This window comes from Calypte anna, chromosome 4A (assembly GCF_003957555.1).
Source record: "Calypte anna isolate BGI_N300 chromosome 4A, bCalAnn1_v1.p, whole genome shotgun sequence".
Classification (NCBI taxonomy): Eukaryota; Metazoa; Chordata; class Aves; order Apodiformes; family Trochilidae; genus Calypte; species Calypte anna.
The window spans coordinates 15,486,800-15,500,605 of record NC_044248.1 but is presented as its reverse complement, the minus strand read 5'-3'; the positions used below and the strand labels follow the sequence as shown (position 1 = coordinate 15,500,605).

The 13,806-nt window shown below is 42.4% G+C and overlaps 1 protein-coding gene across 1 annotated transcript in view; it reads left to right on the top strand.

Moving 5' to 3' along the window:
- The first annotated feature begins 2,163 nt into the window (after positions 1-2,163).
- KCTD8 (potassium channel tetramerization domain containing 8) overlaps positions 2,164-13,806 on the top strand; it is an 86,586-nt gene continuing 74,943 nt past the window's right edge. Inside the window, exon 1 of the mRNA XM_030449960.1 lies at positions 2,164-3,007. Within this exon, the coding sequence (XP_030305820.1) occupies positions 2,164-3,007 (844 nt within the window). The remainder of the gene's footprint in view (positions 3,008-13,806) is intronic.

Here is a 13,806-nt window from a genome sequence, read left to right as displayed (position 1 = left end):
ATGCAGAAGAGAGTGAATGTGAAACGTCCTCTAGAAATCAGCACAAATATTTCATCTGAATCCTCAGGAGAAACGCTATCCCCTGCAGGCAAGAACAAGATGATGAAAGCTGTCTTCTCTTGTGCCTTAAGGATTTGAGCTTAAAGAAATACATGACAAAATGGTCAATAAACACTGTTGCCCTGCTTTCTTGTTGCCCAGCAGTTTGAATTGTTTTTCTGACCTTTAAGAGCATTTCAAACAAAATAACCAATGAAAGATAGAGAATTTTGCTTAGTTTCTTAAAGTAACCCTCATTTTCACATAGTATTAATAATAAGTGGTCAAGAAGGGGCATTGCAGAAATCTCTCCTGTACATTTGTCCTCTGTTACAACCTCTTTCACTCCCACATAATTCTGCTTGAAGCACAACATATCTCGCTTTCTAGCAGTCTTTCCTCAGTCTTTCCAACACTTCTCACTCAAAGGGTGGGTGGTGGATATGCCCCCCCCCTTGGCTCAAAAGCCAAAGGTTCCTTCTAAAAGGAGGTTTAGGGGTGAACAAAGAGAGAAAGGTAGGATCATAAACTAATTCATCCCACCTTGAAAGACATATCTAAGATAGGGATGAAGTGCTGTAGAGACAGCATTATAAGCAAACAGTCTACATGAGTAGTTTAAAAAATGTGACTAAGGTCTGGATAACTCATGAAGGAAACTTACTCTTTCTTCATCACTGTTCAGCAGTGGCAAGGTAACAGACCCCAACAGTATTTGCTTGCAAACTGATGGTTTTTACCCCCAGGCCTGAAGTGACATTATTTAAATGAAGAACAAGTTTGGCTCCTGTTTCTGTGTAGCACAATTAAGGGCTTAAACCTTTAAGTATCATAAAAAACAAAGCTAAAGTGTCCACCCAGAAAAAGAGAGTCAAACTTAGATCTGGCACTGGTAGTCAGAGAAGTACAGCCAGGCCCTGAGATCTACTGGCAAAAGCAATTTTATACCTCTCTTCAAACACATGGGCACATGTCTGTTCTCTAATGCATTCCAACCGCACAGCCTGAAAGTGCATGCATCAGAAATCTCCACACAGGTGAGTTGTGGCTCTGGTTAAAAACAAATAAATAATTTTTTTAAATCTACTGCTTAAATACAGCACTAATTCATTTGCCTCATGGCCAAGAATCCTGATGCTAATGTGTTCCATATAAAAATCTTTGTCTGGCATTTGGATCCTAAAGGCAGCTGACTTTCTTTTCTGCTCTGAATCACCCCAATTCCATTGTCAAGCTAGAGAGCAGTTAAGCTTCTCTGAAATGCAAGATCCCAGTGTGCCATGCCCCAGCGAAGCAGCAGGAAATGAAATCCAGCATTTGTGTCCCACCAGGGCTTGTTAGATTTGTACCACCAGTTCAGCTGAACACTAGTTTCTTTTGTGCCCTCGGCTTAATTTCTCCCTTCCCTCAAGGTAAAGGCGTGCTGGTATAGGGAAGACGATTAAAAATACTGTGATAGGCATCCTGCCGGATGCTACTTTTGGAAGGACGACCATCATTCTGCAAGTGCCGACCGGAGCCACAGTATAAAGGATGCAGAGGGATTGGGGGGAGGGGGGCGGGGGGAGAGGCTTTTAAGGGGGCGGGTGGGGGTGTGTGAATCCAAAGCGAACCAAAAAGCCACCCAGCCGAGGCGAGGGGAGGAGCCGGGGTGAGGGCTTGGATCTTCCACGGTCCGAGCCTGGCAGAGGGGCATCACTTTGCCAAGTGGCAGCTGGTTCTATCGGTGGCTCGGCCTTGAGGACAGCGTGGCTGCGGGACCGCGTGCTCGCAGCCGCCGGGCGAAGCGGGGGAGGAGCAGGGCAAGGGCAGCACTCGGGTTGGCTTGGGTTGGGTCGGGTCGGGTCGCGGCGGGGCATCGCAGCGCAGCCCAGCCCAGCCCCGGGCAGGGCAGCGAGGGGACGCCGCGGGGCAGGTGAGGGCCGGGGCCGCGCCGCCCGCTGCCGTGCCAGAGGGTGGTGGGAGCAGTGGCTCCGTCCAGGCGCTTCCGGGCGCGCCGGGCAGCGGGGGAAGAAGAAGAAGAAGGAGGAGGAAGAGGAGGAGGGGTGGGGTGGGTGAAGGGGAGGGAGGGAGGCAGCCTTTTTTAGGAGGGAGACCCTCCTTCGCGGCCGCCCGCTCACAGCCATGGCTTTGAAGGAGGCGGGCGGCAGCATCTTGCCCATCAGCGATATGGTGTCGGGGCCGTCGGGCTCGCCGTTCCCCGAGGTAGTGGAGCTGAACGTGGGGGGCCAGGTGTACGTGACGAGGCACTCCACCCTGCTCAGCGTCCCGGACAGCACGCTGGCTACCATGTTCTCCCCGTGCCGCGGCGGCCCAGCGGCGGCCCGCCAGCTGCCCAGGGACAGCCGGGCGCGCTTCTTCATCGACCGCGACGGCTTCCTCTTCAGGTACGTGCTGGATTACCTGCGGGACAAGCAGCTGGCACTGCCCGAGCACTTCCCCGAGAAGGAGCGGCTCCTGCGGGAAGCCGAGTACTTCCAGCTGGGAGACCTGGTGAAGCTGCTCTCTCCCAAGGTCACCAAGCAGAGCTCGCTCAACGACGAGGGCTGCCAGAGCGACCTGGAGGACAGCAACTCGCAGGGCAGCAGCGACCGGCTGCAGCGGGCGGCCCTGGACAAGCGCTCGGGCTTCCTCACCGTGGGCTACCGCGGCTCCTACACCACCGTGCGGGACAACCAGGCGGACGCCAAGTTCCGCCGCGTCGCCCGCATCATGGTGTGCGGCAGGATCGCTCTGGCCAAGGAGGTCTTCGGAGAGACCCTTAACGAGAGCCGCGACCCTGACCGCCCCCCCGAGAAGTACACCTCCCGCTTCTACCTCAAATTCACCTACCTGGAGCAAGCCTTCGACCGGCTATCCGAGGCGGGCTTCCACATGGTGGCTTGCAACTCCACCGGCACCGCCGCCTTCATCAACCAGTACAGGGACGACAAGATCTGGAGCAGCTACACCGAGTATATCTTCTTCAGTAAGTGCTGCCCCCGCCCCTCTCTCCCCTCACCCCCCATCTCCGGGGGGTGCGTGGCGGTGTGCAGTTAAAAGTACATCTGCACCCCCACACTCCAACCCTTGCTTTCCCCAAGCAACACGTAGCTCGAGAGAAGTTAGGGCTGCCCCTTCTCCCCCCTCCTTCGGCACTTTCACCGCCACAGTTCAGATTTAGTGAACTGGGGGCGGGGGGTGGGGAGGGCGGGACAGGGCTGCCTAATGCCCTGTCCGGAGCGCGGCGAAGGAGCAGCCTCCCCCCACTCCTTGGAGCAGTCGGAGCTGCCCCCTCCTTTCGATGCCGAGTGTGCACTGGAAAGAACCAGCCCTCCCCGTACAGTCTGCTCCGTGGCGGGGCCTCCCAGGGGGATGTCGCGTCGGATCGGGGGGCTGCAGCGGCGGGGAGGGGGTCCCAACCCCGCTGGCCGGGCGGGCGTTGCGGGCGCGGGGTGGGCGCAGCACTGGTACCGCCGCGGAGGGCTGCGGCGCTCCCTCCCTCCCAGCGAGGCGATGCAGAGATTGCAGCGGCGGAGCCCGGAGCAAGGACGGGTTTTAATTTTTTATTGCTGCGTTTCCTTCCCCCGGTGAGCGCACTGCGCTTGGGCACGGTGTCCGTGAGGGAAGGGGTAGGGAGGGAGAGCGCGGCCAACTTCCCGAGGAGCAAGAAAAAGAGTCTGGTTCCAAGGGGGAAAAATTGGAAAAAAGAAAATTAATCACTCAGGAGCCAGTACCCAGATTCTAAGAAACTCCGCTAGTTGTCTGTGGGTAGCCTTAAAGGTGTCAGGTCACTCGCAAATGGGAAAATGGAGTCATGATGAAAGAGTTTCAATCTGGCAAAGTATGGAGTGCTATGTAGGGCACTGGCTGGGCAGCGGTTTCGGGTAATGAAACCTCAGCTGGATGGAGAACACCGGCCCTCGGCAGAGATTTGTCTTCGGAAGGCAGAGGCAGCCTTAAACATTACAGATGTGTTTGAGAGTCGAGTAAGTCTGTGGAAAAGAGAGGTGTTCTCCATTCACATCTATCTTCCCCTGCCTCTGTGTGGTCTCACAGTCCCCGAGCGCAGGACGTAGGATTTGGTAGAGCATCTGCCTGCCTCTGTGGGGAGGTGGGATATGCAGCCTCTAGTTAGATTCACCAGTAGGGCAGCTGAACAGAAGCGACCCGTTTTGCATGCAAAACTGGACCTAGGCATGATGTTTAATAGAGGAGGGAAATATGAATGTTTTTTTTTACTTCAGAGGAGAAATTCATTGAATAGTTTGCATTGCTGTATATTATAGGTGGTGACCACCTTTGCTGAGCAGACTTAAGTACTTCAAATCAATCTTCAAAACTATATTAAAACAGTTTTTAAAGATTCATTGCATAACTTATCACCAGGCATATATTAGGATATGTAAAAATGGAGCTGTAGAGGAGCTTTACATTCTTCTGGGTGGACTTTTATGGAGCATTTACATGATTATTAAATCTCCTTTCTGAGAAAAATGGACAGACTGATTTTCAAAATACTAGAAATTCCTTATTGTTATTATCAGGACTACAAAATATTCTGTTGTGTTTGCTCAGAAACAGATGTGTAGGTGCATAATTATTTGTATGCATTTGAGATCACAATGTTTTGGATGATTTTGTGTGTATGTTATGATGAGGTTTCTGTATAGAACAGTGCTCTAATTCAAATCAGTGTTCCAAATTAATCCCTGGTGTAATACCACTGATTTACATGGAATAATGCCAGGGAAGAATTGGATGTTGTACATCATGATTTTTTTTTTTTAATTTTAGTCTTCCAGCTCATGAAGTTGTGAAAAGCAAAACAGTTAATTAGTTAAATTGATACAGTTAACTGAAAATGTATCAGTTTGCTTAAATGTTTTTAGGTGTGTTTCTTCTTTTTCACTAATGAGTGAAAAAAAATGGCTGATCTAAAAGTGGGCTGAAAAGACGTGAGCATACTTTAATTTTGGTTGTTGGTATGCATTTAGTAACCTTTTTGTTTAACAATTTTGTATTAGATTGATTTTTTTTTTCTGAAATACAGCAACATGGAGACAAACTTGCCAAAATGGGAAAAGAAACAAGAACACATTGTCTGAAGTTTGGGTTTGGTTTTTTTTTGTTTGTTTGTTTTTGTTTTGTTTATCATAAAAAAACCTCTTGATACTTTATTACTATTATTATTAAATGTTCTGAATGTATTGGGTGCTTGCCTTTGCTTTGCCCAACTACTGCACAAGAATCCATTGAAGGGCAAGCAAACCTTGGAAGCTCAAGTGCTCTGTACCAGGGGTGAGAAGAGTGCTCAGGGTTAGGACTGTAGGGTCTCCAACACCATTAGCCAGGACTCTATTCCTTCCTCACTCAAAAACAGAATACCCAAGGAGAAGAGCAGTCACTTTTCAATTTATTCCTTACCACACATGGCTATGAATGACAGAAAGGAGGCAGCTGTGGTTGGGATGTTGCTGATTTCAAGAGTTCACATGGAGAACGTCCAACCCTGGAATGTGCTTTACAAACAAATATCAAGACAAAAATCTTTGGAGAGTGTATTCAGGTTTGGGCTGGAAACTAAGACTTAATTTGGTGTTAGTGGAGAAGAAACCTAGTTTTATGTTCCACTGGAAAACCCGTAGCTGCATTCGTGTTTGCTGCTCATAGCATTAGCATCTGCAGCCAGCAGCTGTGTTAGTTGTTGGTCTGTAATTGCATAGCAGCCACACAAACTTGTCTTTCATCATTTCTCCTGAGTACTTGTAGACACCTCAGGTTTCTAGTTATGGTTGATAGCAAAGTGATTGGCAAAATATATGAGGATATATATAAATTTTGCCAATTTCTAGGTCATGTTTCTATATGAGAGCTACCAAGGAATGTTCAAAGGTCAAAGTTTTATTTTATGGTTTGTAGAGGAGATTTCAGATCCGTTTCTAGATTCTCTCAAACTTCAGTGGGAATTTTGAGTTGAAATTACCATTTCCATTAAAAAATGGAAATTACTTTAAATTCTTAAACATTCTAACAGTTGAAATTTATCTTGGATACTACATCTATGTATAATTTTTTTATGGATTTCTTTATATCTGGAGGTTACTTAGTTGTTGCAGACTGATTCTGACTGAAGAACCAGAGGCTGTGTGAAGCTGCTTACCAGGAAATACTGTTTCAGCCTTTGGCAACATGTCCTGACAAGTACAGAGACAGACTTTCCTTCTCTGTGAACATAATTCCTATAAAAAACATTAGATTCTTTGCCCCCAGTGGCATGCAAGCTATCATGCACTCAATGACAACTTAATTTGTCCGATCAATTACTACATGGCCAGAATTTAACATGCACCTTGCATTGGTGGCTTAGTTCAGAAAAATGCTCACAGGTCTATTCCATCTGTCCATTACAAATCACATCTCTTGATGGGCAGTAAAAGGAGCGAATTTTTATGTGGTAGTGAAAAGGCTCTTTCTACCACAGCCTTTTCTACCACAAACTTCTTCCCCCCTTTCTCCTAATAGCTTGGTTAAATGCTATAGAAGCTCTCACTTTAGTACATGTGAGGATGACTTGGGTCAGTTAACATGGCATGAAATGTGTATGCAGTTTGGGAAAGAGGCTCAGACTCTTGTTTCTTAGTTTCAAGCTGCCATAGAAGACCACTGACCTGTTGATGTGCAATAGGTGATGGCCTTCACAAAAGTTGGTTCTAGTTGAAGACAGGAGATCAGAAGCCGGGTAGCCTTTCTTCATGATGTGGCTACAGGCAACATGACAGTCCTGTTACCTGGCCTCTTAGAGAGGAAAGGGTACTATTTACACTTTTAAGCTTTTGTCCTTTTTTTTTTTTTTCTTTTTTTTTTTTTCTTTTTCTTTGTGAATCACTCACTGTATCTTTCAGTACTGTTGTGTAATGCAGGGTCACCTGGGCATGCCATGACTTTTTTTTTTTTTTCAGTAGAATCTAATTGGTCTTAATGGATATTATGTTTAACATCTGCTGTGCAGTCTGACTTGGGGTGTTGAGAGCATCATGCTCAGCTGGAAGCTTTCTGTGCTGAACTGACATGTTTATTGTAAGAAGAATACAGTAAAATTTCATTAAAAACTGGCATGTGTTCTATTTTGACACTCCTGTTTCATGTGTGACAATTTCTGTTTCCTTGTCTCTTTGTTTGTAACAGGTGACATTTGCATGAAGTTATGGTGCTTAATTTCCACTTGAAGTCACAGCACTCTGAGATTGTGTTGGTTGCTGTGGAAATTGTCATAAGCAAGTGATAATTTTTTAATCATTTGGAAATAAGTAGTTGGAAGCAATGAACTTCTAGGAAACAATGTGGTATTTTGAAAACAAAAAAACCCCTCTGAACCTAAACAAAACCAAACCACCAAACACCCAGGAAACCTCACCCACAACAACAATGAAACACAACCACTATTATTTGTGCCTTTGCAAAAAAAGAAGAAAACAGAAGGCGATTCTTGAAACATGGGGAACAAACACATATGCAAAATAATTTGTGGTGTTGCTCTGTGAATGCCAACTCCAGTTCAACATCCCACTGGGTCAGGGAGGAGATGGGTCAGCAGATAACCATAAACTGCTCTTCTGAGGGCAGGGTGGAATGTGAGAGGTGGTTTCTTTCACCTTACTGTGATGCTCTCCATTCATCGCTGCTTACTTGGTAGAGTTTTTGCTATGTGTCTGGGGTTTTTTTGGTTGTTGTTTTGGTTTTATTGCTATTTTTTTATCCATGAAACAAGTTTATCTGAAATGTTCTAGACTGAGGAGAGAAAGGAGACCAAAGCTAAGTAAAACAAGTGTATTTCTTCAGTATGGCACATTAAGGTGAAGTTGAACAACTGGCTTGAGGCTGAACCATAGACTCAAAGATTAGAGTTAAAATCTTTGGTGGTATAGGCAAACATGAGAGTTTAAATCAGTATCACAAGCACAGTGTGGAAAAGCTTCAGTTTTCTGGCTGTATGAAAACCCAGAGACGATGTTTCTGGCAGGACTGTTGAGAAAAGCCCTTTAAAGAGAGTCTGTAGGCAGTCCTGTGACACTGGAAAAGTGGAATAAAACTTCAGGATATTCTGCCTTATCACTCCAACTCAGTTCTAATAGAGTTTAAAAAAAATAAATAGCAGAGTGCTGTTATCTTGTAATTCTTGTAATTATCTTGTGATTCTTTCAAAATATATGTCCCTGATTTTAAGGGGATTAATCAAATTCATAAATGACTAACATATAGTAAATTACAATTTATAGTAAATGACAATATCTTACTTATGCCACCACTTGACACAAAGTGTGATAACCTAGACTGCTGAAACTGTTATTGCAATTTTAGTCATCATTTCAATGAAGAGACTCTCTTTGGGAATGATTTAAAATGTGAGATTAAATAGAAGTTTAAAAAATTGGCTTTTCAATAAATACATAATGAAAACATCCTGCATTCCTCTACAGCAGGTGAAAAGACACTGCTGCAGAGGAAAAATATGTCAGGAACCTTTTGATTTTTTTCTTATTTTACAATAGACAAGCACAAGACTTAATACAAAGATTTGTGATCAGATTTTAATTCTTATATCTGACTTCTGCTCCTATTATTATAAAATATTTTTTTTAATACTGTAGAGACTTTTTAATATTTGGAGCTGAGGACTGGAACTATTGTGCAGTATTTTAAAAGTAAAATTGGAGATTAACTGAGAAAATCAAATATTATATAACAGGATCAATACTAGATTAGCAATAAGCACCTTGATACAAGCAGTGGTTGTTTCTGATGTTAGGAAATGGAAACACACTGGTTTTGATATCATCCCAGATTTGTGCTCCTTGTGGATTACCTGGGATAGTGTTGGAAAAGCTGACTTTGCTGGATCTGTAATACTTTGCTGGAAAACTGCTGCTTCTTGTCAGATCACTTCATACATTTTCAAGGATTTATGATAGAGTAGTTGCAAGGAAATGTTTACTTTTCCACAGTTGGATAAGTAAATCATATTTTATATTTTCTTTATTGTCAACGTGAATTTCTAGTTACCTGCTGTTCAAGCATAGAATTTATATGCACAAAATTTTCCCATATAATATTGTTCCAGGCATGTGGTTTAAAATTAAAACATTACTGCTAATAAAATACATTTTGCTTTCTCAGTACGCTATGGCTGGCATTTCACTGCTGTTTTTTTCCTTTGCAGCAACCACCACATTTATTATACTGTGATGAGGATTTGTGTGGCAAACAAAAATTCACTAAGCATAGTACCAAGAGGGAGTTCATAGATTCTCACATTATTCTCTTTCTACTACAGTTCCACATTTAAATGTAAATCTCCAGACTGCTTGGACTGCTCTGACAGGCAATAAGAAGTGACAGAAAGGCCACCTTCTTGTTCTGAACATCAACATGGCCTGAACAAAGTGACCAGAAGTAAACAGTCATCTTTTGGTGTGTTACCAGTTGAAGGGTGAGATCTGTGGTGATCCAGATACTTAAGAGGCTCAAAGGAGGAAAGCATAAGGTGGTGTGCACCTGTCTTGTGCCTCTCGGGCTTCACAAGACTGGTGTGGTGCCCAAGGTAGCTCCCAGCCAGCTTAGCATTGCCCTGGGTTGTCTCAGCAGTGAGGCAGATCCTGGGTGTCACTGCAGGAGAAGTGAGGAGTGTGGCCATGCTCTGGACTTCCCTTTGGATTTCCTTTCTCCAGTTTTGGGTTACTTTGCTGCCAGAGTCATGTAAGATGTGTGTTACAGAGGGAAGGGAACCATGGCTGTAAGGCTTTTGCATGCCACACACATTATTTGGTTGGTGGTTATTTGTCTGAGTATAATTGTTGTACTAGCTAACATCCTAACCTGGTAAGCAGATGCTATTTTTATATCTAAGGATGATTTTATTTCATTTCTGCTCACAAGATTTTTACTTCTTGAAGAAGGTGGAGTACTAATGGCACTCTCAAATCATGGCTTTTATAAACTGAGCCACTGGACGTTCAGTGGGAAATCCTTTAAAAATATTACCAGGCAAATTTCATTTTGCTTTAGCAAGTAAGTGCTTCATGATGGATTTCCAAGGGAGGCTGCTCACTCCAGCTTAATAAAACTGCATGTTCTCTTTGAGAAGAGGTAATTTATACTCTACTTCAAATTCTTGTATTGACTAAATGTTAGAGAAAAAAGTACAATGTCTAAAATGAAATTACCGTGCTCAGTAGAGTTTAAATACTTTTCTTCAAATGTTCTGTATGATATTTAAAAATGTTTATATTAAACCAATAATCACCATTGCACTTTTTTTTTTTTTTATTCAAATAAATTTGGGATTTTTCAGTGAATTTTTTTCTTTTTTTTGTTTTACCTGAGTGGGATTAATCATAAAAATAGGGACTGACAGTGTTTGCAACTCACACTGAAGTTCCATTCACAGCTGCAAAACAGACCTTCACTGGGATAGAAGCAGCAAATAGTCTTGGGTTCATCTTTCACATAAAAGTGTAATTCAAACAATACAAATGATTATTTGGCTTCATAACTGTTTCTAGTACACATAATCATGGCAGGAGATAAGCAGTGATGTATTGTCATTTTCATGGCACTTGTAGAAACTAATGCCACCCTATTTTGGTTGCATTTTATCAGATTATGATAACAAAACTTGTCATGTTTATTAGAGTTTGACAGTTTAGCTTTGGAAGACAATTAAAGAATGCATCTTGCTGCAAGGTGTCACTTCATTTATATCATTCATTTCTAAATATTTTCAGGACTTACACATACAAATATCACAGTAGTGTTAATGACAGTTTCAATGTTTCTAGCAACAAGGTGAACATAATGCTTTAAAAACAGTTATGGAAATATTATTTCTTCCTTATGCAATATCTTCTGTCTCAATGCTGTCTTTCTCAAAGTTGCTCAAGACAGGGTTCAAAGAGAGGGATCAGTGTGTTTAGCCATTCTTTGCCCTATGGGCCCTGCCTGGCCATAAGCAGTGTCAGGACTGCTCTCCCTTACAGCTTGTGTCATGATTCCTTAATCTACATTTTGCAGCTGAGAGTAGCTGGTTCAAAATTTAGTTTTTGCCTTTCTCATTGCTCTCCATGTGCCTGAAGCCTGTGGTGGGGGCTCTGAGCAAAGGAGTTGCAGGTAGTGGGGCTGCTGCCCCTGGGAGACTCCTGCTGCCTCCGGCTGCCTGCAACCACCTGGGGGCTGCATGCTCGTCAGGTTTGCTTTGCACTGCTCCAGTCATGTACCCTGGGCCTGACCTGTTTTCTGTTCCACTGACAGGCACTTAGTGAATAAAAAAATCCAAAACAACTAGAAGGTATTAGATGAGAAAAAATAATGGTACTTCCTTTTGAAGGGAATACCACAACACTTTCTTTTTCTTAAAAAAAGAAATTGCAATACCTCAGTCCATAGCATCACAAGTGCAAGTGCACAGAGCATCAATAACCAGTGCATCAGAGAAGATATGCTTCATATCCTCTTAGGGGACAAGAAGTGGGATGAGACACCGAAGAGAGGAATCAACATCATTATTAATTTTTATTAATGAAATCAAATAATCCAGAACTTCACTTGGCATATGTTTAGTTGTTATACATACATAAGCATTCTCTTTGCATCAGCACAAAGATGTAATTGAGAAATGAAATCAGTTGTTTTATTTTTCATATAAGTGAACCACAGTAACCTTCAGATGTATTTTTATCTTTTATCTTTAATCCTTACAGGGTTTTACCCTTTAGTAGTATTAACAAATATTCCTAAAGAAAGACGAGCTGGTGCTCAGGGAGTCTTGTTACGTTTTGTTGTAAACAGTTTCCAGCAGCTCAAGTTAATAGCAAAATTGTTTCATATTTCATTGAACATAGATGTTTGTTGGTTCTTGTAAGGATTACAACTATGTCAGTGTATTCCATGGATGTCATTAAAAGTGTACTATCATTCCAAAGGCTTTGTACAACTTAATATTATATATGTCTCTGATATCTGTGAAGCTCTATTTGTTAAATAACAGGAAGAAAAAAGGCCCAGAATTGCATATATATGCGTGATTATATACATTGTGTGCAAAACAGTTCCTTTCACAACCTCTCACTACCAATTTGCTTAAACTTGATATTTTTACCTGTTACTCAAAGCCTCATTAAAACCACCATATCTGCAAAACTTTGATAGTAAATGACAGATGTCTATTTTGTCTATACAGGAGTGTTATCTAACTCTTCTGGTTCTTAATCCAAAGTTCTTTCATTCTCATTGAAACTCATGAATACAAAATATAAGAATCAACTACAGAAAGGTTTGAAGGCAGATAAAACAAGTCACTGAAATAGAATGCCAGCAGTTTAATTAGCCTAATGTGTAGAGAATACAGTGGAAAAAACCTAAAAATAAACAACACTTTCTGGTAGTTTTTTTAATAAACACATTTTCTTTCCCTTTCTTCTCACAGCCATCCATTTATATCCAGTCACTTCTCACTATTGTTCTCCTCAGACAGCTGTTGCTATTTCTATTGTTAATGCCTACTGTGGCTTTGGAGCTGATCTAAAACAAAGCAGAGGCATGGCTTCTCTTGCCTTTTCACCTGTTTTTATCTCTTTCCAGTGTTTGGCAATATGAATATCACTGGTTCTGTCCTTTGAAAAATACAGATTTACAGTCTTATAAAAGTGTGATCAATATTGCCGAAGATACATGGACATAGGGGGGGGGAAACCCCAATAAAATAATATCGCTCTTTACGATGCAAGATAGAATGGAACTGTTGTTCAAGTATGGTTGTGTTTGTCCTCTCTTACTTCCAAAATTTTGTCATCAAGTCCCACACCTGCCTTTCCAAATGACTTACCCAAATGACTTACTTATTCAAAGTACCCTTTCTTTGGAGCAGGAACTGTCAGCATCTCTCTTTGTATATAAGCCTCATATTAAAAAATAATAAGGAATATAACTAAGACCATGGTAACTGGCAATCCTGCTTGGAATTTTTACTCTCCTGGTACTTGTAAACTTTAATTTTCTCTGTTAGCGGTTCCTCATAATTTTCTTTTTCCCGTGGAAATTTCTTCATGCTGCCAGTTTGTTTCTAGGGATGTGATAAATTAATATAATATTTTTAAATGCTGCAGACAGAGACAGAAGAAGTCTGTATTTCTTTGCTAATGCTTCTCAAAATGCATCTGGAGTAACAGATAGCAATATCCTTTGGCTTCAAAATAATCCTGTAATTCTTTTGAAAGGACAAACTTCAGAAACGTTTCAGTTACTCAGTATGTGATATTTTGAGAACTGCTGAAATTTTTGAGGTTTTACCTTAGAACCTGCAAAGTTTGTATCTTCTATGAGTTTTAGCTGCCTATCAGTCTAACCTCCAGTCATAACAACTTCCACATTTTTATTCCTGTAATCCTTTTGGTATTTACCTTTTCCACCTGCAGCTGAAGTAGTTTGGTATCCAAATTGGTGGAATTATGTCCCTAAATAATTGCATCTGTGATCACATTTAATTACAGGAAGAAGAGAGCGCTCAGAGTAGAGGAGATTAGGTTGAACACTGTCTGTCTAATCAGATCCCTGGTGACTGGCTTCTGGCAGGGCTTCCTTCCCAAATCCCCTCGCTCTGGATGCTGAATAAAAGCCGCAAGGCTCATGCGAGACTGTGCCTTCAGAAGGCAGTTTTGCTTTTTTTTTGACATTGGGGGGGTATTGCACAGACCTGTGAGCAAGTCTGAACGTCATTCATCCCCACCAAAAACC